The sequence below is a fragment of the Plodia interpunctella genome, chromosome 5 (genome assembly GCF_027563975.2).
Source record: "Plodia interpunctella isolate USDA-ARS_2022_Savannah chromosome 5, ilPloInte3.2, whole genome shotgun sequence".
In the NCBI taxonomy this organism is placed as follows: domain Eukaryota; kingdom Metazoa; phylum Arthropoda; class Insecta; order Lepidoptera; family Pyralidae; genus Plodia; species Plodia interpunctella.
Window position 1 is genome coordinate 3,014,728 of NC_071298.1, and position 23,995 is coordinate 3,038,722.

At 34.4% G+C, this 23,995-nt stretch overlaps 1 protein-coding gene and 2 non-coding genes across 4 annotated transcripts; 1 reads left to right on the forward strand and 2 right to left on the reverse strand.

Moving 5' to 3' along the window:
* Positions 1-949: 949 nt before the first annotated feature.
* On the forward strand, positions 950-23,662 carry LOC128670124 (uncharacterized). 2 transcript variants are annotated; one of them, XM_064435975.1, is made up of 9 exons: positions 956-1,063; positions 4,168-4,201; positions 17,565-17,665; positions 18,345-18,638; positions 19,136-19,357; positions 19,803-20,021; positions 20,289-20,372; positions 20,653-20,738; positions 21,856-23,662. In XM_064435975.1, exons 3-9 carry the CDS (start codon positions 17,570-17,572, stop codon positions 21,989-21,991), a joined length of 1,137 nt encoding a protein of 378 aa, XP_064292045.1. In that variant the 5' UTR covers positions 956-1,063; positions 4,168-4,201; positions 17,565-17,569; the 3' UTR covers positions 21,992-23,662. The 2 variants fall into 2 exon arrangements, with proteins under 2 accessions (XP_053601511.1, XP_064292045.1); XM_053745536.2 differs by lacking the exon at positions 4,168-4,201 and having other exon boundaries at positions 950-1,063.
* On the reverse strand, positions 17,975-18,056 carry TRNAS-AGA (transfer RNA serine (anticodon AGA)). The gene has a single exon. It is a non-coding gene; the product is annotated as a tRNA-Ser (tRNA).
* Positions 18,882-18,953, reverse strand: TRNAT-CGU (transfer RNA threonine (anticodon CGU)). The gene has a single exon. It is a non-coding gene; the product is annotated as a tRNA-Thr (tRNA).
* Positions 23,663-23,995: the final 333 nt, after the last annotated feature.

The window sequence follows — 23,995 nt, forward strand, 5'->3', positions numbered from 1 at the left end:
AAGACTTCATTATGTGGGGAGCCGAAGCCATAAGAAGCAACCAGTTATGTCGGATACCTCCAGTTACTCTATTTTTTCTATCTTGTTTAGCGGACGCGGGACGAGGAGGCTCAGAGTACGCTGGATAGGTAAAAGCTCCACCTGACATACGGTTACAGATATTGACGAACCTCGTCGACGATTTTACGAGAGACCAATCTCCCGCCCTGTAGTTCTGCTCCGTTTATTCTTTACTTTTAAACTACCGACTACCAAGCATGAAAAAAGTAACAGAAAAAAGTGAGACGACTTTTGTCAACCAAGGCGTGTCTCTGGTATTTCCAAAAAGTGCGATGCATCTATCCATAACTTATGTGAGCACGCAAATCGCTTTGTCTTTGGCTTCGTTGAGATTTTAACTGATAATTAGCATAAATACGACAGTATGTGAGCAATTTACCGCACATAGAGCGCCTCAGTCACCCAATCATGGCTGGAGAATTTTTCTGGTTGACTGTCTCAACATGAAGAGTCAGAAAACAACGGACAACAGACAAAACCAATCAGGTTTGTTTATCGTCATTAGCTTATCTGCCTATAAAGCTACCTTAAGTGTGATGACTGGTAAGATGACCTCGAGCAAGCCTGACCGATCCTCGAGCGCCACCGTACGGACAGATCCCACGCCGTAAAAAAATAACCAGAGCACTCACCACACAAGGTTACCAATATACGCTTATAGTAGACCCATATATTGCTGAACTTGGGTAACTGATCAGGACTAGGTACTCAAATCACCGTTGAGAAAAAGTAGACAATATTTTTATTCTTCTTCACCTAAATAGTAGTCAAGCTGTGAACTCCTTGTGGCTGACCTGACATGATGAGTCTTGTTGCACGCTATTGATGCTCGTATGTCTCAAGAATAAGCTAAGTATAAAACGAGTACTGCGGCCGTTTCGCGTCTACTCGCCGCCACAAGGTCAAGTGCGAGCGTCAGAGTCATTGCTCCTCGCGTGCGCATCGCATACTTGCGCCTGCGCAACCTCGGGTTACAGTGACCGTGTTTATTATCCATCATCAGGTGAGTTCATCATCATTACATATTCTAATGACACGTTATAATTTTAATTCATAAAAAAAGCTAAAGAAATTACATAAACCGGTGTGAGTACAATAAAAAAGGAATGAAGTTTAGGGTGCCTATGTTGCATCCTTGCATCCACTAATAGTGCACTTAAGAATCCTCAATAGGTAGCTCTCAATATAAGTAGTTCGAGGCTAGCTTTTCAGTCAAAATAAGAAAATAAGTATAAAAAGTTTTATACCATAATTATACATTAAAATCTGCAATGAAATGCTGTTTAAGATCAATAACTTTTTCTGGACTTCAGTTGAGACCATTTAGACATAATGGATTTCTTAAGTATTTATCCTAAACTCGTAAAGTAAGTAAAAACTTCTTTCAGCTATTATGAACCGAAAACAGTCAGTCAACTTTTAGTTAAAAGACAGCGCATTTCAAATACCGACTGAAATAAAACGTTAAAAGTAGACCTAATACTATTTTCAATAACTAATTTAAATCTTAGTGTCGGGATTTTAATTTTTCAACATTTATACGTAGTTATACTTCCAAGTAGTTACACTGTGTAGAAATTCACTACATATCTCTTCTTAATATTTTTTTTCATCTAGAAAATAGTCTTCTTGGCAATCTTTTCTCTGATCGATTTCTTCTCGTTGCAAATATTACATAATGTTGTCATCTTACTAATTATTATAAAGAGGTAAGCGTTTGTGACTTGTGAGTTTATATGTTTGAGGCGGGTAATCTCCGAAACTACAGAACGGATTTCAAAAATTCTTTCAGCATTAGAAACGTACATTAACCAAGATTGCTATAAACTATATTTTATCTCAAAATTCCCACGAGAGCAAAGCCCCGGGCAACATCTAGTTTCGTATAAAGTAGCATTTTTATTTTCGTCATCAATTTTATTTTAAAAATAATTTCCCTCTTCTTGTCTTTATTTCCATTTATGAAATCTGAATGAATGAAAATGAATGTACCTAAATGAACATAGTATAAAACAACGGCGTGTGGTGTGTGGTTTCACCCTAGAATAGGACTCCATATCCTACCGTGGATGTCGTACGAAGCGACTAAGGGACCCACAGCATAGACAGATAATACAACAATAGCATTCCCAAGGAGGATTGACGTGACACAGACGACCGTTTCTAATATCATAGCCGTATCTTCAAAATTTTAAGGTATTATTTTTACCCTTACCCCGGGCTTTGCGGCTTCACAACCCCGAACGCAAGGAACATGCAGAGATGAGAGAGAGAACGCTGTATAAAACAAAATCTGCTAACGCAATGAATAGAATATACCTATCGTTTTTCGATAGTATTATTTACGGTTCATATGTGTAACACACACAGACACCCACCCATGCATAGCAGGGCGAGTCGCTAGTTTCAATATACATACGCTCCTTGTAACCTGTGGCACTTAAATTTTATTGACGTCATCATGTACATATTACTTATCATAAAAGTGAGTAGATGTAGTATATTTATGAATGTTAGAGATTTTTTTATTCATGAAAGAGAATTATGTAGTCGTAAAAAGCAGTCGAGTTGAAATAGTTCATAAAAGTACTGCTAATTATCATGTAATTTCAGATTGAAGTCAATTGAAGTATGCAATTCCAATTATATGAACAAAATCTTATAGTCATTCATGCAGCTCGTATTCACTCTCGCAGTTAATTTTAGAATATTGATTTGATATTTATTGATATCACACGAGTTTGTCCCTCACGGGGTATACAGAGTCACGTGTCGCTGTTTATGCCTCATGTGGTAGACAGAGCCTAAGATTGCAACATCTGAAGGACACTTTTAGCTGGATAGTGAGCAAGGTGCATGAAATTCTATAAGTATATAGTGATCGTCTATAAGAGGAATCTCAATTTCATAGCCCTTTTCCTTGATCGACTTTTACAATCTTCGCGGGAGAAGCTGCTGGCACAGAATGGAACCTATCTATTCGTTATAAGTGTCACTTTTACCTTTTTGAAATATCCACGTTAATTACACAGTTACTAGGTTGATTTCAAAGTTCCTTTTTTACATACGAGTGAACAACAGTAAATTACAGCTCATCTAAATATAAAGTACTATTTTATGTGTCAATTACATGAAATGCGGACTCGGGTCCGTGATAGTCTGACAGGATGATAGGTGAGAAAATGTTGAGATGACCATTCTTACCAGGCGAACTCGATGTTAACATCGGTTAAGTATTTGTAATTGGCTGGTGTATTATATAAAAAATAATAATAGTAGGTAAGTAGTGCCCTGTTATTCTTTTAAAACGTATTACTGCGTACAATTCTAGTGTAGTTATATTTATTTTTTACTTTGGCTCTGTTTCTGGGTGATAAAAGGATAAAAAGATATTCTAAAGACGAAAAAAAACGAAACTCTTCAAGTTTCGTTAATGTGATGACATGTTAGAATGAAATAAAAAAAGGGAGAGGCAATAATGGGAGTATTATTATATTTTATATCAGTATATTTAATAAATGGAAGAACCAACAATATGTTCTATAAATTCAAGTATAGTCAACAGCACACAAACCTATCCAAGTTCATAGCAAATTCGCGGCTATTACAACGTATAGAGATCCTTGAAGGACTACTTCAATTTTTTCTCAGGACCACACAAATGTCGTAATTATGTGTATGTAACATACAATTACGATATCTGTTTTCCTTACAGGGCTCACATTTAGCGTGTTGATGGGCGTGTAGGTGAAAAACGGAAAATAAATAGTGTGAAAATAATAGTATAAATAGTCGCATCGCCTATTGAAATTTTCCATAAGGTTTCGCCCATTACCTGAAACCGCTTTCTTCCACACAGTCTTAGTCCATAAGAAGGTTGTTAATATACCTTCATTTATTTAATCGTATGGCGTTTATTTAGATATACCATCTTATTATTATATAAATTTAGATTTAACCTACGAGTATATATTCATCCAAGCTTCTGGTGGTAAATTATTGAGATGCCCGGGTCACACCGATAACGCCTTTTAGGAGATCGCATTACAATATGCTCTATGCATTGGTACCTTCAGTAATTCTAACATGTCATTTCTTCATTTCCAGTTGCTCCATTTTTTTACGCCCGTAACTGTTAAAGGTAACATCTTTATTCTGAATCTGCCATCGGTCGCCCATCGTGATTTAACTTTTCATTTTTCTGAGTTAGCCAATCACGTGCGTGCTCGCATTCGACAAATACTCGATTGCTGTTCACTTAGAACATGATCTCTTTACAAAACTTTTTATGTACATAATCAGCTTTTTTCATTTGCCATTTGCAAATAGAAATAGGCTTATATATAGTCTGATAATCACTATAATGTTTTGGGTAAATATGTCTGTTTCTGTACCTTTGTTGTCATCCTGTGTGTGTTCGCCAATTATTGTGGATTTTGATAGCGGTTCTCACCTAAGTATTTCTTTTGTATATTTATTTTAGATAGATATACTTGTTTATTTTTCGTTTCTTATCAACCATAAAAAGAACGCAACGAGGAAAATTAACGACTGATTGTGACTACACAATCTTCATTCAAAGTCTAAACTCTGCCCATTTCCATTTATTAACTTTCCTCTTCTATATTAATTAGTCAATTACACAGTAAACTGTGTGAGTCTCAAAAAGTTATGACTTTTTAAAACTCACACAGTTTACTGTGCCATAAAACTTTTAAAACTGAAGACTCTGAAACTGAAATGAAAATTAATAATTAATTTGATTTTGTGATAACAACCACCACAACTAACCTAAAAATACATAGTGTGGGTTAGATAAAAAATACTATATATAGCACCCAGCTGAGAAACTTTTCATTTCAAGGTAATTTGAATAAAAGAAAAAAAATCCGAAACTGTACCACATCAGGTACCGTAAGTCAATAAAAAACAATGACTTGGCTATTTGGAACAGCTATTTAACCGCATAGAATTTAGGGAAATGAGCCTTACTCAAAGCCAATCAAACAATAAATTGAATACTCACACGGAATAGATGTTACCCACTTCAAAAATTAATAATCTTGACATATTTACATACTTTAAGTTGCAGTAGATTATTATTTTTAAGGTGAAATTAAGTTACATGTCCACCTTACAGTGCTGTATTATTTATTATGGAAAAGTCATATATTTATTTAAAACTTTGTTGCAAGGGATTCCAAAAAATACGCAAAATCTACAAATCATCCAATTAGATAGGCCGAACAGAGATTTTTGATATAATATTACACATTAATATTTTATCGTTGCTCAAAGCCTTATGCTAATTTACACATGATTATACATCTTCGTTTGGTACAGGGTAAAATCAAAAAGTACATAGTAGCAGACCCCTGGGGCCCTTTTTCTCTGGGGGCTCGTGGCAACCCACCCTATAGTTACGCCACTGGTTAACTCATGAGGTTATTTTTACTGTTACTAATTAAACCGCTAATTCTCGTGTTTCGACCAAGCCCCGTTACGAAACGTACGACTCAGCAAAAACATAATTTGAATCAAAACAAGTGGGTACATGCGAATCACTTATGTTAGTTACTTGATTTTTTATCATGTTTTTGTAAGTTTTTATAAACATCTCAATTAAAGATAAAAAGGTTGCTTTCAGTATGCAAGTTTTTTGTAGACATTTTTGTTAGTTATGTATTTAATAAGTAGTTACTTAACTATCACAATTAGAGAGCAGAAATGCTTGTTTCGCATACTTACTTCAGATTTTTTTTTCAAAACATGTTTTTCTCACGGTTGGTAAGCTTTTCTCGATATGGAAAGTTATATGTCCTTCTCTATACTCATAAAGTACCTATTTGTTAATTCAAGAATGATATCAAGAAGATTGGTTTAAACATAGAAACTCATCATCAAAGTGTGTTTTTCAGATGATCGGTTTGTCGGATTTAGTTAACAAAACAAACATAAACTCATTCTCGCATTTTACATAAAATTAGTTAGGATGGTTTTTTTTCTTGTATTCCCCACAATTTGTGTTAGGCTATGGGATCTTGAGTTCTGTTACAAATTATTAGTATAATTTTACAGCCTTCAATCGCAAGTTGCGTTTGAAGGCTTGCTAAAAGCAGGATCAACTATTTGTCTGCATGTTATTTACATTACTAAAAGCATATATTTAAGCAATAACCATGCATGTCACTGTACCTATATTATCTGTGGTAAAGCATTAATGAGTTTAGTAAGAATAATAATAATGTACACTACGAAATACTTAGGTACCTATATGATTACTTAACGACCAAACTGATGAGAGGCCTTTATTCATAAAACCACAAACGCCATTTAATTTTCTAAAGCATTTCTCTATTTTTTTGTCATCATTTTAATCGCTTATATCATCTAGGGACAGCTTGAGAACCTCCCGTTACGTCGTACGACGTAAGGAATAAACGATGTAATAATAGCCAACATCAGCATTCCCAAAAAGGGTTGACGGAAAGCAGGCGGATGGTCGGTTTTTTCAAGGTTTATTTTTTACGCGGTCACAGCCACGTAAACAACCGGGAACACGCGAGGAAGAAAGACATTATGTAGCCCTCATTAAAAAAGGGAAATTGGAGAATCGATTTTCCTTGAAAAACGGCCCTCAGCAGTCGTTATACCATTTTGAAAAAATGTCCACATAACGACCGTATATGTAAATAAAATGCATGTTTATTGCGTATACTAGTTCAGTTACGGTATCAGAAGCAAGAAAAGTCGCTGGTAGCTTCTTTATGGCAGAAAGCCGTGCAATTTGCAATTATTTCTGCATAATAATCGCAATCTCTTAGTTATGAGTATCAGCCAAGCTTAAATTGTATTTAATTGACACGTTCCGTTTGGATAATATGGGTAATGTACACAACTCGGTCTCTCTCTCTCTGTTTTCTTCATTAAAATGAAAATAGAATAAAACCGGGAACTCGCTTAAAAGAGAGAAGAAGAGACGAGAGAGACGTGTGACGGTAAATCTTGTATTTTAAAAGTTTTGTCTGGCTTTTCTGCAATTCATGGAAGAGATTTTGTGAAACCAAATGAAAATGCGTAAATTGAGACCGAGCAACCGTGTCATATTTGATTTAACCAAAGATTACCAAATATATTATGCACATCATTCTGTAATTACTCGCTCATTTCTTTCGGGCCCAAAGAACATCAAAAGGCTCCACGCGAAGAATAAATATTACAGATCTACGAGGATCTTTTGGTATTTCTATGTACATTAAAAGTTTGTGTAAAATTAAAAAGAACGTACTGACCAATCAGATAAGTTTGCCAACTTGTTTGACAAGTTGTAGCTTCGATGATTCGAAAGAGTTTCTGTATGCTTAATGTTTATGTTAGATTGACTCGGGATAGAAATCCGCAAGACTACAATTGATGTCGCCACGTTTTTCTGATCACAACGTCCACTCCATGTAATAGGATTTACTGTTAGAAAGCAAAGTTTTTTATAGCTTTGATAATGTAGCTTATGTAGGTGATGTACTTGTAATACCGTATGGTTTTATTTTATTATTCAAGCACATTCGTATTCGCAGAAAAATGTCGTCTCAACAATTTTATACTGTAATAATGGAAATTTTCCAGTTTCCATAGGCGAACCCACGGTGGATATAAAAAATGTCATTCCATTTTTATGAAACTAGTTACCGCATAGAGGATGCTCTACTCAGTGACTTTTTATTTTACATACAGCATTTCATACAACAGTAGAGTGATCAAGGAAATAGCACTCATATTACCAAATTGACCATTTTTTCAACAGTTGGAAAATAGATTTTTTGTTTTTGACTTTAGACGAGTATGTGATTTGACTAGTAACTTTTTCCAAAAAATTATAATAGTTTGTTATCCTGGACACAATTTCGGATTTTACTTTATTCAGAACGAAAATATAGTAATTAATAAAACTGATAATTAAATAAAAATATTATTATCGTATTTTATTATTCCAATATTTTTTGCATATTATTTTTTAAATAGCCAATTATTAAAGCCCCTATATGAAACTGGCATACAATGCACACCATAAATTACAAGGCATAGATAATTAAACTACGGGTCTGTACCCTCCCCAAGGAGGGTAGTTGCTAGGGGAGAGCATAGGAGTCCTAGAAGATTTCCCAAAATGTTCATAGGAACAGGTAAAAAATAATTTTACATGCGTTTGAAGTTGCGAGCACAAGCTAGCAAAATGTTTAATAAAAACTTTTTCAATTTCCATTTTAGCGTTAGTGGTTCGTGTGATTATTCCTGTCATAGCTCCATATCTCATATGTTTACTAACTTATCCACATACCTTATATTGCAGCATGACTGATGTGTAATCATGGAACATCTTTATAACAACCGACTGGTCTGCCATAATCAACTATTAAAAGAAAAGGCATTTCCGCCATTCAATATATTCTTAAGTTATGCTCTCGTCGGTGGAATACATTCGCCACACATCCGATACGACACGACGCTTGCCTTCTCTTTCAGTTGACTCACATAACTCTTTCTCGGTCTCTTCTTCCCTCTCCTTCCTTTACCTTTTCTTGGATCCACCATAATCCCCGAAATTGCTATTGTTACTTAGTAAAAGATATTATATATCCCACGGGACCCGTGCACCGATCCTGAAAACACTATCAGGTCACACATGGTCTAATCACAATAGTTAATCGTGCATGATTGGACCACAATAAGTAGCCGCTAGTAATATTAATCTTAAGTTGTGTGTTCATAATACCATCTTAAACTTTTTTGCTGCAAGCCTTGCAATGTAATAGTCTTGTAATACTTTCATACCCGTTATACTCTAACCCAGCGTGACTCGCAAAACAATCTGCCATAATAACAGCAGAACATAGGCGATAAATATAATAATTGTACCAATATTTACATTGCCATATCCGTTCCATATAACCGAACAAAAATTTATCAATTATTATACTGTTATATGAATTTACATTGCTTGATAAGGTTAACACGTGAGAAGCTCTCAAATTGCTTTACCGTTATTGTACGTTACCATAACGTTTATATATGTACGTTTAGATTATATTTTACTGGCAAATTTTCAATTTGGTCCAGTTCTCTTTTGTTAGCAAACAAGTTAGGACAGCCAAGACTTGATATCATGTTGAAAATGACATTTAAAATAGTGTGTTATTCGGCCGACATCGACGCGCTGTTTTTTTTTTCTCTAAGGGCCATGTCCCATTGCTCATAACAGTGTATCATTCAGCTGATATCGACGCGCTGTTTTTTTGTCTTTAAGAGCCACGCCTCATTGTTCCGTCGTGCTCTGTCATTTTGATGTCCGTCGACAGAGAACGCAGGGATTTTATGTAATTTTGATGTACATAAACGCACGTAAGTGTCAAAACCTATGGAAAAACAACGAAGCTACAAAGTGGTGCGCTTGCAACGTAGCACCACTGAACATCTATACTATTATTATAAAAAGGTAAGCGTTTGTGAGTTTGTATGTTTGAGGCGGGTAATCTCCGAAACTACCATACCGATTTAAAAAAATCTAGAAAGGTACATTATCCAAGATTGCTATTTTATCTCAAAATTCCCACGGGAGCGAAGCCCCGGGTAACATCTAGTAATATAATAAAACGATAACAAATAATAATGCTTTGGGCAATACCTCTCTATTTGATCACTGTTCAACATCAAGCTTGCGCCATGCGATAAATAATAATATAATATTCCTCGTACACGTCTGAAGGTGCATGCAGTACCATCTTTATTATCATGATTATCAACACCACGAATATCTACCTACCTACTCATCTCACGATAATTGTTTGTAGTGATTACTTTTGATTACAAACAACGATCATCGTGAAATTAGATATATAAAAATAAGTACATGTGAAGGAGGAAATAACGTGTTAAAACATTAAAGTAAACATAAACAATAATTGGTTAAATTAATGTTTAAAACAGCAATCATTTAAGTCTTGGCAAGAATTAACATTATGAGAGTCTGGTTTATGAGCTTTCGAATTAATTTGTAAAATATCTATTAAATCTATTAAATTAATTAATTTGTATAATAATATATATCACAAATACATAAGTTGGCTACTTTGATTGATAAAATAGTCGACACATTACAAAAGTCTATTCCTTGACATTTTTCAAATATCCAGTTAATAATTCATTCATAAGTATAACATTTTTCTTGAAGTTTACTTTGCGTGTTGCAGATTTAATTTGTAATTCATCAATTTCTATTAATGACTCTTAATAGAAAATAATGAATAAACATTATATTTGTATGCAGGTATGTTTATTTACTTTGATTTATTATTTTTTTGTTTCTTGTTTCGTTTTTTGTTTAATAAACATTTGTATAACCTGACCCCATATCCGCCGCGTACGTTTGTTTATAAGCTTTCTTTTAAAACCACGCAACAGATCTTAATGCAGTTTTCACTGTTATTTAGACAATTAACGAAGGTTTATACATATAAAACAGTGTCTTAGACCGTGCGAAGCTGGGCCGGGTTGCTAGCTTTCTTGTACACTACGCACAACAATACAACCAAATACGCATTATCAAAGTTAGTCAAACGTGTTTTGAGCTCCCGAGTTAAATAACTGTTTATCGTATTTGTAATTTTGTAACTGCAGTTAGTAAAGCCGACGTAATTCTCTGCCATTTACAGCCAGTACTTTATCAGCATTGACGTCTATGTGGCATCAAATTGAATGTCTTTTGTCCTTATCTCTATTGTATGGAATGATCGTGGCATCTCGCTCAGATTACATCTCGAAGCCATTACACACAGAAATAGATGAGTAGACATAGCGTTGTTTAATTGCTTCATTATAATTTTAAAAGCTGACTCTTGCTGTGTAATCTAGCAAGATAATTTTCCGACATCCATTAACATAGGACGTGACTTTTGCAAATGGTGAAAATTGTATAAAATAACTGATTCCTACTTCCTACTAATATAATATGCTTTTGCCCAGAAATGAGACTAGCTAATAAAAAAATATTTCACAAACGGGAAGATTAATCCAAACCGCGGACTAGAAGGGATCTCTTCGTGGCGTGTGGTCCCGCCCTAGAATAGGACCACTCTAAAACCTCCCGTGGATGTCGTACAAGGCGACATGCCTTAACAACTGATGAGCAATGGGTCTTAAATAGCTAGAATAAAAATCTTAATGAAACCTGAAAGTAAGAAAGTTCCTGTGAAGGTCTAATTTCTGAATATGTGATTTGAAAATATTATGCGAATTACCACCAACCAACTACCGACTGAAAGAGAAGGCAAGCATACATAATATACAAAGCAAAGATTAGAAAGGTGTGGCTATTAATCCACTAACAATTACGTAGCTCTTAAATAAGAAGATTGAAAACCAACTGTAATACGAGTGTAACTTAACGTTAGCAGAATTGACGCTCAGTTCACACGCGTTGATATCTTTTGCAATGAGACAAATACAAAGATTTTCTGCGATGCTTTACACATTTCAAATTTAAATATACATAACGGTTTAGACAGAGCTTTGGGTTGATCGTTACACTCTTGTAAATATGGTCAGACAAAATATAACTGTTAAATATTGTAATGTATTGCAGTTCTACACATTAAACTGTCAATTTCAATATAGTAATTATTTTATTAATTTACGTATCCGTGAACATAATGATTCATTTCCTTATTTTTAGTCATACACGATCAGGTTTGCTCATCATCTCTACTTATAATAAAACTGTGTCTAGTCTCTATTTGTACTGCAGTTTTATGTGCTTAAAGCGATGGGATATATCGAAAATAATCAATGTGGTATATAGGCGATGTTATTATTGTTATTATACCTACCTTCTTTGTTAACTTTAATTTGTCGCAAACAAATGTTATGCAGATTTGGTCTTAATTAAAATCGGGATCTAAATCTGCAATTATTAGAACATGTGATATCAACAAGTCATTTTCACGCGGACGATGTCGCGGACAAAGACCAGTACATACAAATAAAATCTATCCAAAACAATTACATTCCCCCGGGCAGGGCGCCAGGTCACTGATCCCGCCGGCCTTGCTCCCGGTATGCGCAGCCTCCGTGCATCTGCCTCTGCCTTGCGTAATGTAATTAGTGTTGTGCCCTTATCGAGTGCATATTCATCGATATCGATACTTGTCCTTTTTTCAATGTTATTTCGCACTTTGCTAGTTTGTACAAGATAAAAAGAGCCATTATGTGTAGTTTTATTGTAACCACATGCATAGTGTATTAGGTATACGAACTGACTCGTACTAATAATAGTTTTGTGACTTCCTGCGCAGCAAATAGGCTTAGTAATATACATATATAAAATTATTTGACTATTTTTTATTACATACAATATTAAAAACCGAAGACTGGGTTTTTGATTTTGTATGTAATAAAAAAAATCTATAATATTTTTAAGTTAATTCATATATACGTCATTTTTGTAACAGTCAATTTTTACTCATTAGGTACTATTTCGATGTGCACCTATAGAAATATAGCTCAGTTCTAAGTAACGTCGCGTCTATAGAAACTCATCAAAGTGTGTTTTTCAGATGATCGGTTTGTCGGATTTTGTATTAGATTTCACGATAACTTACTTTTTATTGGGTTCAATCAAGGTTGGTTTCACATTTAATAAGATCCGATTAGGTGGCAATTACGCTGTCACTAGAACCAGCTGCAAGTCTATTAAAACGATAAAGATACATCCAATTCTTTTTTCTCTTTACGCGAATTAGCGACTCGATGAATAATTGTATCTTTTTTATCGCATAGCACTTAATTCCTTGAGTTAAAATATAAGTGTACTCGTATCAATCAGGAATATTTACTTAATTTTGCAAATATTATAGTTTTATTATGTTGTCTATCTGAGAAATTTACGGGTTGCAGTGGTGCGGTCTTTTGAGGCTTACATGGGACATGGGTCCAATGTGTGAGATTTATCTTCTAAAATGGTATTGTTGTTGTGAAGCACACATATTAAGACAGCGCGGGACTATTAAGAAATAAAAATAATATTTTTATTATTATTTATGTACCTATCGCGTATTATCAGTCTAAACTCAAGTGATATTCTTAGAAAAAAAAAACATTGTTCGGCATTCAATTATATATGTATTTAGTATGTCTAGGGTGTATGTAGCTAGCTATGAAGATATTATTTTTCCCACACATAATTAAAATTACTATTTCTTATACTACTACTGACAAAATCGCAACTTACGACCACCACTGTTGTTATTATATAAATTAATTTATTAATTTATTTGGAAAAAAGATATTATCGATAAACTGCTAACGTACACACCTCATCCTTATCTCTTATAATGATCATCTCAATTCACATACGTACTACTGCCATTACCGTATGGTAAAACGGCATATACATATTACATGTATATGTCGTTTTAATGAACAAACAGCTCGTCTCACTATGACTCTCCTAAATAAATTATAGATAGTTAAAAATATAACGATTTAGGGTGTAATTAGTGAAGTCCGAAAGTTGTTTTGAAATATATTTATATTTGAAATATATATATATTTTAATTTCGTCAAATCTTCGTAATGTCGGCATAAACCAAGCGATCAGTGGTTTTTAAGTCGTTGAAGCGGAAACATGAACCAATCACCGATGTACAAAGAACATTGTGGTTGAATTAAATCGTATTCTGATTATACAGTGGTGAAACAAGCTTTTTGCCACGACCATCATATACTCAGATCGTTAACAGCGGTACGTGAGCCTAACTAATTGTAGGTTTGTGGCCAGAACTGAAAATAGTCTTTTATCCGATCATCCCAAATGTCATTTAGATTATTTAGAAATTTATTTAAATGAAATAAAGATATGAGATATTTTATTTGAAAAAACTGTTCCGTAATATGTTAAACAAACTCAACATGTATATACCATAGCGTGCCAATATAGCTATATATTCTTAAGTAAAGAAAAATATTTCCACCATAAAGAGCCCTTTTAAAGCCCACTCGGTCAAAAAACCGAATTCTGCCCAATCTGATTCTAATCTGAATGGTTGGTTATAAGATATTTTTTTTCTTCCGCCAACACAAGAAATTAAATTCCTTTGAATTTTCCCAAGGCTATTGAAATGTAAACGTAAGGTCAGAAAATGTGAGGTAACTTGAGGTAACGGTGCTTAGATGAACATGTTGGAAGAGCGCCAGTGTTTGATCGTCGATAAACGATGACGAATGCGCTGAATCTGCGGGATTTTATCGAAGACTAGCCAGAAAATCAAATAGACATTTAAAAAAAAAATACATTTTGTGAAAAATACTAAACTTAACTTATTTAAAAGTAGAACAATATTTAGCCGAGTCTTCGCCCGCGTTGAATACGGGAATAGTTTATTTTTTCTGGGATGAAAGATAGCCTATGTCCTTCTCTGTATTGAGAGTAGAGAAAGATGAAGAAGAGTTGATAAAGTGGGGAGAGGTAACAAACGAACAAACTTATTTTCACATTTATAATATTAGTTGAGAAGTTGAGTTTATTTCAGCCATTTAAAATTAATAACCGTGTCAAACAAACCGACAAGACAACCGGTGTTGCCAGGTTATAATGTTATAACGGTGGTAACAGGGTTGCCAGAACACAGATGTATGATAATAAGATTTTATCTGCTTATGTCTTATGAAGGTCTAAACTTTGTTTTTAAGCTACTGTTTATTAGGATAAACGTCTCTTTCCGCCAATAAATTAATAAATCTAATCAGTTTCTCTTTTATGAATGAAAATTAAAAAATAAAGGGTATATTTTGTTACTATGAATTGAATACTATGGTTTTCATACATTATGTAATCGGTTATATCAATCTGCACTGGCTTTCAATATGTATCTTTAATATGTACCAATAATGATATGAATAAATCTATCGATTCCTCAATCGATAGATTTTCGAAGTTTATCAGCAACTCTATACAATTATACTTGTTATTCTGTTTGATTTTTATATGAATACTTGACAAAACAAAATTCCGCAATATAGGTTACTATGACTAGACTATAGACTCGATGCCTCGGTAATGCCGGCTAATTTGCAAAGGCTTTGTAGTAGCTTGATATACTAGTGACTGTATATCTTTGTGGAATTGACATTTGCATTCAGTTGCAATGTTTAACTAACCTTTAAAATTTGGAGATAGATTCATCAAACTATTCGCCAAATTTTGACGGTTTTGACGTACATTTCTGGTTTTTCCTTACGGTAACTAAAAGCTCCCGAACAAACTACGAAATTTACATTCAGCCGCGTCAGCATCTGTCGCCGATAGTATACGTATAACCATTGGATAAATAGACTATGGCAATATAATGCCGGCATACACTATCGGTAAACAGTTGTCGAATTTTTCCCGTATCGAAGTAATACACCATAGAGTATAGCAATATAAAGCGCAATTTCATAATAATAACAACTATTAACGATGTACAGTGTTAATGAACTGTGTCCAATCGCAGTCCACTGACGGCCATCAAGACTGCCTTTGATACCCGCCCACAGATCTCATTCAATTACACGTAGGCTAATTAAAATAGCCTGGAGTTATCTTATGTTTTTGTAACTAGTTTCTAAGTTTTATGACTCCTTAGTCCACGTTGATATTCAATAATATACGTGTATCATTGCTATTAAGATGAGAGCAATATCAGTCGAAGTGTCGTGAGTCCAACTAATTATATTAAACTGCTTAGGGTAATGGGAATGGGAGAGGGGCCTTTGCCCCATACTGGGATATCATCAACAGTCGTTTAAATTTTCTCACTGCTGGGGCAGGCGCCTGAACTCACGAATTTGATTTACAAGACCAGCGCTCTGCCAATAAGCTAAAGAGGACGGAAGAGCTATTAGAACTCAAGTAATATTTCAACAGTTCCAGTGATAAAACCAAATGAACATAAAATTATAAAAAGCCTTCATCCAGTTAAATCCATTCCTCTTGGCTGAATAAATTGGATTAATATATGCAGACGTTAGGTACCATATAAACTATAGTTTAGCAAACATTGAGTTAATTGTGGCTAAAGATCCTAGGCCACAGAGTAAGTAACGCGCGTGTGACATTCCTGGTGTTGCAGGCGTTGATAGGCTGTGGTGACCACTTACCATCAGGTAGGCCGCACCTGTTTACCTGTTTTGTATGTTTTTTTTAAATATAAAAATGATTAATTTTAAGCAACTTGGTCTGGGAGTGATAGAAAAACATACGGATCTGCTTCTTCTTCTCCCGCTCAGATTGTAAAAATAAAAAGTCAATAAAGGGATAAGGGGCATAACCTAGAAATGTGTCTACTAGCAACGCTTACTAACACTCGATTACAAGCCCACCATAAAGCTAGTTAAGTGGCCTTCGAGTTTAGCCACTCTTGGTTCTGTCTATCCCGTAAGAGATGAAGACGTGATAAACTGTCTGAATAATAAATTACTACGAGTTTTACACAGATACTTTATAAACGTATTTGTACGAACGAAATGAATGTTGTCTTTTAATTTTATTTATTGAACAAAGAGCTATTTGTTACCCTTTCACGCTATATCTACTGGAAAACTTTTACCGTATCGGCTGGCTGCATCAGCATAGTTGCTTAGGTAGGTACTTGCTATTTGATGAATCTCATTCTACCTACTGGTCACACTCTTGCCATCATGTTTTTCTTCTCTTGTTCTGTTATGGTCAGTATTAAGACTGACTTACAACAAGCTATAGTCCAGTTGGCTGCCATTTTTAATTAATTCAACAATTTTGTATTTTTCGTAGCTATCATATAATTTATTGCGACTTGTCTCTCATACAGTTCAATGCCCAAACGAAGCACAACCAAGCGTAATACTTAATTACTTCCTGAGAATTCTAAGAGCTTTAATTTTGAATTTTTTTGCCTGATACTTACATCGTGAGAGATCGTAATTTCTCAGCATTTAAAACTTTACATTGTTTACTCAGACGAGACTTAAAAGCTGGGCTCAATGCCGACACTTTTCATTGCAATTTTATTCATTACTCGAAGACTATATAGATATTCAGTGTCTATTGTCTATATTTTCTTATTATAAATACTAATATTAATTATTAATATAACTTTAACAGTTAATGAAACACCAGGAACATCAGATCTTTATAATCACTTCTTGATTAACTTAAACGTCTGTCGACCTTATTTGAGACCAAGTAAAAAAATATATTTTATTATTAATGTTACTTACGAATATATTTATAGGTGTGTTGGTTACAAATACGTTAATTACAATAAATAACAGACATGCAATGCATTTTGTTATCAAATCAATTAAAAATTCTCATAGAGCGAATTGAACAAATATTTTTCTTCAGCAAATTATGACTTGTGTTTTTTTTTTTGTAATGTTCTGTTTAATGTTTTTAATTGTGATGAATGACTCGAGATTAAAATCTTTGTCCACAGCGAAAATGATGCAAAAACTTATCTTCCTGTGTGTGCTATGCGTCGTGCAAGCCCTGGCGAGCAGCGATGACCGGTTTATCAAGAAATACGCCATGATGAAGGTAAGACCAGCGCACTTGCTTATTATAAATAATTATAGTGTCAAAATAGTGATTACCAGTATTTTAGGATTCTAACTCCTTCTATAACCAAATCGCCCTAGGAAATCAGTGCGCTGATTTCCATATTGGATCAATTTTTTTTGCATCACCCATCGCACGGCGACTGTCACCACAAAGTTGATGTCAAGGCTGTAATGATTCTGCTAAAAATCAAAATTTTGTGTTTCCCTGAATACCCTTCTAATGGTTAGTTTCCAAAACAAAATGATCAGCTAATGCTGCGTTTTAAAAAAAAAACAAAACAGAATCCGCAGTCGGTAGGATTCGAACCTACGCTCCCAGAGGGAATCTGATTTCTAGTCAGACGCCTTAACCGCTCGGCCACGACTGCTCTTTGACACTTGTTTGAAAATATAGTTCATATAACAACTATACACTGCACGATGAAACATTTAATTATAATTTATTTATTTATATTTTGTTATTAAATAAATATAAATCCCAATTTCCAACTCAATAACATGGAAAATATTTTTGAAATCTTAAGCCTAAAAATAACTAAATTAAAAAGTTTGCTTCTTTCTTTATATGTAGGTATTTTTAAAAAGGTATGAATTTAAATATTTAATAAATATGAAAATAATAATAAAAATGATAGTAATTTAAATAATTTTTCCAGATATATGAAAGCTGTTTCGGTGCCGAAGTTGTGAAACAAATTCGCAAAGAGATGAAAGACGCGTACACGAAATGTTCAGCACCGCCATCTTTTGAAGAACAACCGAATTCGCAAATACCGCCTATCTTCCTCGGCAAGCTGCCGCCCGGTTTCTCTATGGACCCAAATACGCAAACCATAACCAAACCGACAGATGGCGTTCAACATCCGGAGCAAGACAATAATTTACAAGACCAAGGATCACATCCACAAAAATCTCCACCCGGAAATATTTTCGCTTTCCGACCTCACTCGGTAATTTTATTCTTATTTATACATAGGAAAATTAAAAATAAATCACGTAAAAATATATTTGTAAATTGTGTATTCTATCTAGGTCATACATACAGATGGCGCTGTAAGTCACAGTGATTTCATAAAAACATTTATATCGCTTTCAGCTGCGATTTTTGATTTATCTATAAAATTAATAAAAAACAAAAAATATATAGGTATAAAAAAAATTCAGAAAAATACTGTTAAAAACAATTTTTACGATGCCTCCTGTGAGGATTGAACTCACGACCCCTGGTTTACGAGACCAGTGCTCTACCACTGAGCTAAAGAGGCGATAGCATTTATGTCGAAATATCTATTTTTATTACACAGCATTATAATGCGTATACATATCTTACATTGATAAGATTGAAACTTTGAAATAACTTTATCAGCATAGACGATACTGTGACAATGTTATATCAAACTTATTTTTTGTGAAATTGTAATAGTATTTTTTTTCTTGTCATTGTCAGGGCTTCCCCCAGCAGCAACAACAACCAATCCCCCCCTACATGATGCCAACCAGTCCGCAGTTCCGGCCGTTCAGCGCGCCGACCCCCTTCTACCAGTTTCCTTACAATGCCCCCGGCCTGTTCTACCCCCCCACCCCGCAGTACAACCCTTACGCGTACCAGCAGCAGCAGTTCTACCAGCAACCCATGCCGCAATATTTTGGAGCCAGTAATAGGATGTCGGTAAGTCTGATGTTATTATTAAATAAATAGGTATTTATACTATATAATAATAATATAGGGACAAATCACACAGATTTAGTTTCTCCCAATTAAAGCATTAACTTGAAGGTATTGCGCACGTTTAAATGTAACATTCATAGAGTGATTTTTATCTACAAATATTTTTTTTTTAATTGAAGCCAAGTAATGATTCAAAATTTTTTTACCGAATGTCCATCTATAATGAAAAATATAAAATTGGTTTGGTACTTAGATAGATTTACAAAAGGTAACATTCTTTATTTAGACGTAAAAGAAATATTTCAAAGTTTCTTAGTAAGCCACTGCTTACTTTGATAAATTTTGAAGTGCACTTTCAGCTCTCTAAAATGATCTTCCTCATCGCTGTCTCAGGCCTCCTTTTCGGCGTTACTTTTATACAAAACATAACTTTTCCTACATCCAGCGCGACATGGACCTCCGCGACCGCCTGGAGGTGATCTCCCGCGGTCCAGCCGCCGGCCGCGTCCGCAACATCACCTGCGTGATGCAGGAGCTGGGCTACATCGACCACAACTTGGAGCCCAACTACGAGCAGATAACTCAAAGGATTGCCAACCTTCCTGTCTCAGTGGAACTGAAGGGAGACATCCAAGATGGCTTGCAGTTCTGCCAGAAATTCTCGGTAAGTTTGATACTCGTAGCACCCGTGTGGTACAGTCTACAGCACATAATATTACCCTGCATGAACTTCTATGCGCGGTAATAGCGGCGAATTTACAATGAACTTGTGTACGTTAATGTGATGTTGAAGAGCTGGAACTCGAAGTATTGTCAAATCAGAGACATCTTTTAGCAATTAAATATAAGCGTTCTTTAATATTAAACGAGACAAGTAAAAATACAGATTTCAAAAAATTGTCTAAGAATAATATCACTTTTGTTGACACAGCAATGCGTGCCGGACGTGAAACGGGACGTGGCCCCACTCTCTCAAGAGCTGATCAAGCCAATGTTCTTCTTCAGGTGCTATAAGGTAATTAGATACGAATCATTATAAATGAAACTTTTTTTTATTTTAGTTTTATTTTTTTGCCTATTGACTGTACAATCTGACATCATTTATAGTAATTTTCATCGACCACCTCTGGCTTCCGGTGAAGGAAAAAAATAAAAGTTGATTATGTCACCACTTTATTAACATTGCCAAGATACTTGTTGGGTGTATTTCATTCCACTTAACGACCGCGACCCTCAGCCATGAGTAGTGTAAGGAAGAAGGAAATATAGTCTTACACAAGTGCCACCTATTGCAGCACAAGAAACTGGAGGCGTGCATCATGAAGGACATCCGCGAACGTTTCACCAGCGAAGATGAACTCGACACCGACACTGACTTCAGGTACACATTTATATTACAATCTCTCAATTTAGTTTAACCTGTCCCGTTGCCTGTCTGTAATCAACTCTTGCAAGTTAGATTTCTCCCAGTTGACCTGCAAAATTGAAATTTCCCACGTCCCATCCGTTCCCATGATAATGCATTATTGTGATAAGCATGGCCTGATGTCGCAGCCCGGATCGGCTCCAAACGAGGGAACTCCTCAATCGTTTACAACACGGACATGCGGGTTTTTTGTCGGGCGTTAAATGCCACAAGATCTCGCTGACGACAAAAGCTTGTGGAAAAAATTATATTTTTGTAAAAGAAACTTTTTACTAGCTTTTTCCCGCGGCTTCGCCCACGTGAATTGCTCTGCGAAAGCGGAACAGACACAATTTTCATACAAATAAAATATCATCGGATAATTATCAAAATTACAAACATTTCGGAACTACCACTAGAAGAAATGCCGGAAGAAACTTCTGTATATATGATACGTGATTGATCCCTATCAAACCAAAATAGCTTATTTTTTGTACCCTATAACGATTACCAAGTAAATTGTTTACGTATTCTATACATTTGTTGAATGATTGACGCTGCCTACAAGTGGTGAGCTTAGTAACATAAAATTATGCATATAACATGACTGCCTCAACCAACAGTTAAAAAAAATGTTAAGAAATGACATCGCTAATTTGGCCTTTCAAGCAAACCTTTACTTGTTGAATGTTAATACCGATGAATATTTATAACCCAATAAATATATGTATGTAATTTTTTTCTAGAAAAGTAGGTAAAACTTTTTTTTTCTTCGCGTACTGCTTTTCTTCGCGTATCGAAGGCATTTCACAACGAGAACTTATTGATTAACTAGCTGCGCTCAGAGCTTCGCTCCCGTGGGAATTTCGGCATAAAAGTACCCTATGTGTTACTCCAGGCTATATTCTACCCGTGTACCAAATTTCATAACAATACGTCCAGTAGATTCTGCGTGAAAGATAACAAAAATACATAAATATATACATCCTTTCATGCCGAATTTATTCGTCGAAATAACTATACTTCACTGATTGCACTGACTACTAGTGACTACACTAACTACTTGTGTAAAAACCTATGTATTTTGTTCCAGGTCGCTGTCCAGATCAGCCCGGTCAATCCGTGAGGACCTGAACGATCCAAGGTTCGAGGCCCTGGACGAGATGGCAGTATACCTCTACGACTACCTGAGTGGGGGGAGCGGTTTCGACTTCGACCTCTACATGTAGAAGACTGATGGAAAATGTAGCTTATTAAGTTTAAATAATGTAACTAATCTATGACTTTTTGATATTTTATTCAAATTATCAGATTTTGTTATTGATTAGCGAAGTTTTAAGTTGGTTAATTTTATTACTTGATCAAAATATGAAGTTGACCCCAAAGTAAATCATTCGAATTGTGTAACAATGATAAAAGGCTTTTGTTTATGTGGAATTTGTATTTAAACATTCTCATTGATTTTTCAATCATTTTCATATTATGCTAATTATTTAAGATCTTAGGATAAGCGTAAATAATTAATTACGTATAAATAATTTCATAGATTTTTTGTACATTTTGGATTTGAAAGAAATCTTTCAATTTTCATTCATTCAACAACATTATTAGGTACATTTAAAATAATGAATACTTTATGTATGTAGGTATGTTTCCTTAAAATGGTTAACTAAGGGGTCAAACAAAAAAAAACTCATTCTTGCCAAGATGTTTTAATTTTCCGACATCGAGGGAATGTTGATTGGGAAATTAATTCTAAAATACTCGCACATTTTGTTCTTTATTCGTGGTTGTTTTACTTTTATTAAACGAATTTACATTAACTCTGCCATTAAAATCGCATTTAATAGTTAGATTAAGGAACTGGTCGTTTAAGTAGAGATTAAACTTTATAGTATATTATTATTTTATTCTCATTTGTCTAAATAAATTATTACGCTAGATACAGTTAGGGCAAGGAACGTTCAGGACATTTTAAAGTCCTCTTATTATCGGACTATTGTCCATATTTGTCTTATGCCATACACACACACAAAAATGACAAAAATTTTATTTTTACTTTTCACAATATTCATTAACCAAGTTTCCATTTAAACAATTTTTTGGTACGAATTTACATACAATATGATATTTTTTTGAAATTCAAAACAATAGTCTTAATTCTGTTTGCAAGGACGAAATAATAGATTTCTTTTTTGGTAAAAAAAAATCAAACAATGGCTCAGATAACATACTCGATATTGTAGTCTATAAGTTTATTTTTAAATTGAGTTATTTTAAGTATTTTCATTTGATGTACAGCCAACTTCGATAAATGTGTAGCGAATAATCGTACCTAGGTAATTAACTTAGCCTAGTCTACGAAGCTTAATAAACATATTATACAGGGTAGTTTTTTTCACCTTCAGATAGTGAGGCTGAGTTGGTTTCAAAAGAAATTTACGTGAAAAATATTTCTTTTTTTCTCCCAATGTCTACTAAGTGACTAGGTATGGAAATCCGAAATATTATGTTTTTCTGTCAATTCAAATTTCTTTTGAAAGTTGTTGCATGTACTGAGCATATTGTAAAAAAATGTGCATGGAAAAAATTACCCTGTTGTTGGTGGCATATTATATGGCAGATTGACAAAATTAAGACAATTTTAAGGATACTAATGTAGTCCTTAAAATATTATTTCCTTGGATATTGGTACTTGGGCGTGTTTGCTGCTATCATGAAACTGATGAAAATGTGCAAAAACAAGGCTCGGGTAGGATCTCAATTTTCTTAGATGACATTAATGAACATTCAAGAACGAACTTCTAAAAGTTTCTCAATTTTGTATAATTAATTCATCATTAATGTGTAATAGTTGAAATAGAATCTCTACACAATAGTCAACGAAATATTTAATTTACATAGGCTGCTATTTATGTATCCGGAATATCAAAATTAAACAAACATATATTATTACATATGGTTTTATTGTTTCTCGAAGTATTCTCCGCGATGATCTATGCACTTCTGCATACGATGAAACCAATTTTCAAAGCACTTTTTCCATTCTGATTGAGGTATGTCCAAAACGTGTGTTTTGAACGCATCAACGGCCTCTTCGCGGCTCGAAAAACGTTGACCACGTAATTTATTTTTAATGTTTGGAAATAAATAAAAATCATTGGGTGCCAGGTCGGGGCTGTACGTCGGATGACCCGACAATTCAATCTTTTGACCCTCCAAAAAATTATTTG